Source organism: Mandrillus leucophaeus, unplaced genomic scaffold (assembly GCF_000951045.1).
Source record: "Mandrillus leucophaeus isolate KB7577 unplaced genomic scaffold, Mleu.le_1.0 Scaffold175, whole genome shotgun sequence".
Classification (NCBI taxonomy): domain Eukaryota; kingdom Metazoa; phylum Chordata; class Mammalia; order Primates; family Cercopithecidae; genus Mandrillus; species Mandrillus leucophaeus.
The window spans coordinates 498,765-505,691 of record NW_012101754.1 but is presented as its reverse complement, the minus strand read 5'-3'; the positions used below and the strand labels follow the sequence as shown (position 1 = coordinate 505,691).

At 39.8% G+C, this 6,927-nt stretch overlaps 1 protein-coding gene across 1 annotated transcript in view; it reads left to right on the top strand.

The window, feature by feature from the left end:
• The window catches only part of NALCN (sodium leak channel, non selective), a 323,614-nt gene that overhangs the window by 229,656 nt on the left and 87,031 nt on the right, over window positions 1-6,927 (top strand). The window contains exons 15-16 of the mRNA XM_011977215.1: window positions 4,360-4,496; window positions 6,043-6,184. Of these exons, the coding sequence (XP_011832605.1) occupies window positions 4,360-4,496; window positions 6,043-6,184 (279 nt within the window). The remainder of the gene's footprint in view (window positions 1-4,359; window positions 4,497-6,042; window positions 6,185-6,927) is intronic.

Here is a 6,927-nt window from a genome sequence, read left to right as displayed (position 1 = left end):
TGCTATGTCCCCCAGGCTGGAGTGCAGTGGCACAATCTCGGCTTACTGCAAGCTCCGCCTCCCGGGTTCACACCATTCTCCTGCCTCAGCCTTCCAAGTAGCTGGGACTACAGACACCCACCACCACACCCGGCTAATTTCTTTGTATTTTTAGTAGACGGGGTTTCACTGTGTTAGCCATGATGGTCTCAATATCATGACCTCGTGATCCGCCCACCTTGGCCTCCCAAAGTGCTGGGATTATAGGCATAATCCACCACGCCCAGCCTACAAAATGTTTATATCTGTACTTTGTCTCAACCTTCATTAGTTTGTTAATGACAGATGCCATTCAGGTTAAACAACACAGGAGTCTAATTTTATTCTCTTCTGTGAATCTAAGGACACACATACTCCACACCAACAAATTTATTCAATCAATAAATAGATATTTTATGTTTATCTCTCTACACTTCAGGGTATATCTAAAATCTTTTATTTCCCATTCGTCTGCTGGAGAGTTTAGTTTAGAGTTGAGTTCCACCACCTGATCAACGCCATTATTCCTTCACTGAATATTTGCTCAGCTCACCTTGTGTCCAGCGCCATGCCAGCCACTGGCCCTGGAATAATGAGCAGATCCTACACGGTTCCTGTCCTCACCAAGTTTACAGTCTCAGGGAAAAGAGATCTGTTGTTCAAGGGATCACACAATATAGCCTCAAACGACAGTACGTGTAGGGGGTTTAACGGCATTCTCCCAAAATGTGTGTCCAGCTGGATCCTCAGAATAAGACCATCTTTGGAAAGTGAGTCTTTGCAGAGGTAATCAGTTAAGTTAATTGTTCTGGATGATCCAGTGTTTGGCATTTATAAGGAAAAGGAGAGTGGGATCAGACTCAGAGACACAGAAACACACAGGCCAAGAAGGTCACGTGGAGACAGAAGCAGGGATGGGGCATTACAGCTACAAGCCAAGGACCTCCAAGCATGGCTGAGAATCACGAGAAACAAGAGAAAGGCAAGGAAGGACTCTTCCCTGGAGCCTTCAGAGAGAGCATGGCCCTGCTGGCACCTTGATGTTTGACTTCTAGCCTCCAGAATGCTGAGAGAGTAAATCTCTATTGTGCTAAGCTAACGATCTAGTGGTAACATGTGACAGGAGTCCTAGGAAACTAATGTAATGTGGATTCAATTGAACCGTAAGAAAATGCAGATTTTCAACTGCTTTGAGCCACACAAACAGCAATATTATAGGATTCATCCTAACATGTTATGAGCTTGTAAGAGGAAAACCTTGTCAGAGAAAGCTTCTCTGAGGAATTTCTAGTAGAATTGAAATCTGGAGAACAAGTAGAATTTGATGGAGTTCAAGAGAGAAAGAAGAAGAGAGGGGAGCCCGGCAGAGGGGCGGCAGAGGGACGGGAGGTACGGAGGTTCTGAGGTAGAGGGTGCAGATCTTTCCAAGCAACTGAAGGATGTGACTGGAACCTGGTGTGGGGATAGGGCTAGCTGAGGCTGGACAGGCAGGGAGGCACCAAAACAAGGCCTTTGAGCCTAGATCAAAGATTGAGATTTTGACCAGGTATGGCAGCTCACACCTATAGTCCCGGCTACTCAGGAGGCTGAGGCAAGAGGATCACTTGAGCCCACAAGTTTGAGCCTGGCCTGGGCAACACTGCAAGATCCCATATCTTTTTTTAAAAAAAAAAGTTTCTATTTTTGTTTGTTAAAACAAAAGTTTCTATTTTTGTTTGTTAAAAGCGGTGGATAGCCAGGCGTGGTGGTGTATGCTTGTAATTCCAATGACTTAGGAAACTGAGGCTTGAACCAGAAGGCAGAGGTTGCAGTGAGCCAAGATCACACCACTGCACTCCAGCCTGGGTGACAGAGCAAGACTTATCTCAAAAAAAAAAAAGAAAAGAAAAGAAAAGAAAAAGGCAATGGAATGCTATTGAAAGGTTTTAAGACAGAGCATGAGAAATTACAATAACCACAGAATGAAGAACAGATTAGAAAGAGCTGAAGCAGACGGAGAAATCACTGCAGGGAGTGCAGGAGCCCAGTGGTACATTGGCCAGGGAGGCACTGGTGGGGATGCAGGCAGTGGGCAGGCCAAGAGGTTTTTAGGAAAGAACTCTGTGTTTTCATTTCAATGACATGTCCCAATTAATATACCATTTGCCCTTTTGTCTCTTCGAAGACATTGAATTCTCATAAAATATACATACAGTGCTGATACATCTAGAGCCCCCAAGTCAACTCTTCTGACCATGTGTCTCTATTCTGCTGCCCATGAAGTCTCTTGGAATAGAAGTAGTGCCTTCATTTTTTTCTTATTTCTCTCTTTGCTCTCTACCTTGTGTTTCCAAGCACTTTGTTCCTATATTTACCCAGAGTGGCCATTCTATTTTATTATCATTGTCTGTTTATAGAACCATCTATCCAGTTATACTGTGGGCTCCATGAGAGCGAGTGCCTGACTTATTTGTTTTTATATCCCCTGAACTTAGCACAGAACCTGACCTATAAGATTTGATTTATAAGTGACAGTATCCATGCATAAATAAATGAGTCAGCAAATGCATGAGTTAACAAATACTTTATTTCTGCTTTATCTTATCACCTTTGGCCGGATATAACTGCCTTACACTCTGATCTGATCTAATAAATTAACTGCTTTTTCTATTTCTGCTCTATTTACCACTGACAAATATTTTTCTACTAGTTGTATCAACTTATAGAAAACAAGACTCTTCCTGGTAAATCTCTTTATTCGTATATGGAATTGTTTTTCTGATTGTGTACATCTCACGGAGATGCTACTAGTTTTTGTTTTGTGTCTTTGGGAGCGTATTCCTTGCCATTGGCATCATCATAACCATGGAACTGTTGAGAACATGCCATTTTGCACACATTACTGTGTTGAGCACTCCAGTTAGGAGGGGAGGAGGCAATGAACAGCAGTGATTCCTTCTCTAAGTAAGATTACCATCTAAGACAGAAAAACCAAAGGCTACCCACAAAATCAAATCAGACTTACAAATGGCTAAGGTAAATGTTTATGTTACACAAAACAAAAATGTAAGAGCAATTTCTGCAGCCTACTAAGAAAACCAGAAATCAGGATCATCTCATCATGAGCTCACAACCAATTGGATAGTTGAATTATCCATCATACTGAAATGGGAATGTTTCCCCAAAAAGAAGCCTTCATCTTCTCCTTAGCCAATTTGTATTTCCACGTGTAAGAGGGATGCATTGCCAATTCTCTTCCTGTTTTAAAATCTCTCTTGGCCTCTAATTCTTATCTTTCCACAACACCTAAGACAAATTGTAGTTATAGAGTAAAAGCATACCCAAAAAGGAGGTAAATGAGCAGATAGTTTTTGAAACCTGCCTCCCAAACCCCTCCAAAAAGGCAGCCTGAACTAAATGTACTATTTGAAAGGGATCAGCGTTAAAAGATGCAGTTTGGGGAGCTGGGACAGAAGACAGGGCAGACATGGGGAAGTGTGTTCCAGTCTGCAGAAGGTCCGGGAGAAGGGGAGAGGTAAACAGAAGTAAAGAGGGACTCCAAGAGACATCTGCACTGGGAGAGAAAAAGAGAGCATAGGAAAGTGCAGCATGAATTGTGCCAGCCACAGTCCACCTTCACAATATCTTAGTTCAGCCTTGTTCCAGTTTATGATGTTAAACCTGAGCTTCCCTGAAACTCAATTTGTAGAAATATAAATATATACTCTTAAATAAATCCATTTGATTGTCATTTCTCACAAAGATATCGTATGGCATTTAAGTTCGTCGTGTCCAAACATGTTTGCAGCTAAATAGAAAACTCGCTGCATGGACCAAAGGTGGTGGTTCTGTTTTGAGCTTTTCTGTTTTAATCTGCTAGATGACATAACCAATTGTCTTGCCACTGTCTCTCTTTACAAATGCTACTTGGTATGATTCTGTAGTTAATTTTTTTTTATTTTTCATGTTTTTTAAAATTTTTAATTCTAGCTTTATACGTGTGTAAACAAATTTTTTTGTTTAAATATGCAAGTAATAGTAAACCATTCAAAATGTCTGAGATGAAAAGAGGCTTCTCTTTGGGAATAAAATAACATAACGTTTTCCTTGAATTTTTTTTCCGGTTTAGTTTTTTGTTGTTGTTGTTAAGTTTTATTTTTGTTTATTTCTGTAACTCAAAAGTTTTAGCTCATGGAGCAATTTATTTCGGGTAGGAGTCATATACTTGGTAGGCCTTCGCTGCCATCTACTGGCATTTCATGTAATTACTTATTATTGCTTCCATTCTAAAATTAATTTTGTGTAACATGTATAATAGTATTATAGATTCCCCCTTTTTTCTTCTTTCCATTTTTTCTTTAGTTAAAGCAAAGTGAAGCAAATGCAGACACCAAAGAAAAGCTCCCTTTGCGCCTGCGAATCTTTGAAAAATTTCCAAACAGACCACAAATGGTGAAAATCTCAAAGCTTCCTTCAGATTTTACAGTTCCTAAAATCAGGTACCAAAGTATTCCTTTAATTGCGTGTGTCACATACATCGTAAAAGATTCACCATCTTAAGCCTCATTTAACCCTTCTTTTAAGTATATGTGGGTTGGGTGTCTTTCTATTTTAAGTTATTACCTATCTTTCTACTACCTCTACCTCTATTTTTAAAAAATAAATAAACAAACAACTTTGACCTTTTAAGCAATGTATTCAGAGAAGAGTCACTTTATAACTGCAGTAGTCTAAGCAAGAAGGCTGCTTGCCATCGCTTCTCTCTGGGATGACTCCTCGGGAATGGGACGGCCCAGGAAACTGGAGAAGCTGTTCAATGTTGCAGGGATGGCAGGTAGACATCCATCTCTGACCCCAACCATATAAGACTAAAATTGCCTCTGTGGCCCTTTTATCTTCAAGCAAACAGAGAAACCACAGCTGGCCCAGTTTGTGTACTACTACAGCATGTATTTAGCCTACCATGTCAGGTTACCATATAATTTGTCTTCCACTTTTTAAAAGAAGAACCATGGCATTTCTCCACTCATACTAATTTGATTTTCTACCATGTTTGCCCTCCAGTTAAGCAAATGCATAAAAGATGCTTTAAACACCTATTTTTAATAATAAAAGGAAATTCTTCTAGTTATAGCTCAAGAAATTACAAATAGAATTATAGTAATATGTTACTAATTTTAAAAATAATTCTGTGGAGGGTTATAAAAGTATGAGACTGGATGTGGTGCCATAATATTTAAAATTCAGATAGAAATATATTTGCATTTCTAATGTTAAAAAACAAAATTAATTGAATTTGGTAATTCGAAGAGACGTTACTTGAATTTTCATTATGCTTTGAAGATCAGATGAAGGCACTTGCTTTTGAGTCTTAAAATGTAAAATTCTCTCTTAATCATTCTTATGAGAAATGGACATTTAGAGAGAGCAACTAATTCTTCCAAGTCTTAGAGGGGAAAAAAGGTGTTTTATTACCACAATAAGATTCCAAAAACTGGGCTGGGTGCGGTGGCTCACACCTGTAATCCCAGCACTTTGGGAGGCTGAGGCGGGCAGATCACCTGAGGTCGGGAGTTCGAGACCAGCCTGACCAACATGGAGAAACCCCAACCCCACCAAAAAAAAAAAAATTAGCCAGGTGTGGTGGCTCATGCCTGTAATCCCAGCTACTCTGGAGGCTGAGGCAAGAGAATCTCTTGAACCCGGGAGGCGGAGGTTGCAGTGAGCCAAGATTGTGCTGTGGTACTCCAGCCTGAGCAACAAGAGTGAAACTCCATCTCAAAAAAAAAAAAAACAGATTCAAAAAACTACCATCAGTTACTGAGTAATATTGCTTGAAAGTTATTTCAAGGGTTTTGCTTTTTAAGCAGGAGTCACTGAGTTTCTAGGAAGCCATTGCTAATGAAATATTTTCGTCATGGTCTAGTTGTCTATGATCTTTTGTCATTGCTTTATCTTTGCTCAAGCAAACTTATCATTGCAAAATGCTATCACTTGCTCCATTCCATTAATAATGCCTGATGTGCGTATACTTCATTTGCAAAGGGAGAGTTTTATGAAGCAGTTTATCGACCGCCAGCAACAGGACACATGTTGTCTCCTGAGAAGCCTCCCTTCCACCTCTTCCTCGTCCTGCGACCACTCCAAACGCTCAGCAATTGAGGACAACAAATACATCGACCAAAAAGTAAGCTCCGCTGTTTCAAATAACCAGGCTTCTAAAAAGCATGTGTGTTTGAGAAAAGAACTGCAGAGTTCTTTAGGGTCCTGGAATCCAATTTCTCAAGAGAATAATTTTTAAAAAAAGATTTCATTTGTAAAAGATATCATGAAACCTAACATTTTTTACTGTATGCGTTGAAATTTTGCATTTCTCCGTGTCAGCTTTTGAGCTGCGCCATGTAGCAGCCATGAGACTTTGTAAACATCAAGAGCCTCCCAAATCTGCATTTTCTCATGTGCAGAATAAAGGGCCAGGATCTCCAAGGCTCAGTCCAGGTGTAATGACCTGCCACCTCCTGCAGGTACAACTGCTTATGTATACTTATTACATCAGAGAGAATACCAGAGTAGGTTTCTCTAAAATCAGTCAAAAGAATTGCCATTTATTCAATGCTTAGTATGTGGCAGGAACTTAGGGTCAAGAGCTTATTTGTGTTCTAGTTTACCTATTTCTTTATCATTTGAAAAGTAGATGGCAAAATTTTTTTTCAGATTCCACAGCAAAATATTAGTAGGGAACCATATATAAATAAAGAAAATTTAGGTAATAATTTTAAAGAAATGTAACTTTTCATTTATTCACTTTTTAAAAAAATAATATAAGGACTGGGTGCCATGGCTCATACCTGTAATCCCAGCACTTTGGGAGGCTGAGGCCGGTGGATCACTTGAGGTCAGAAGTTCGAGACCAGCTTGGCCAACATGGTG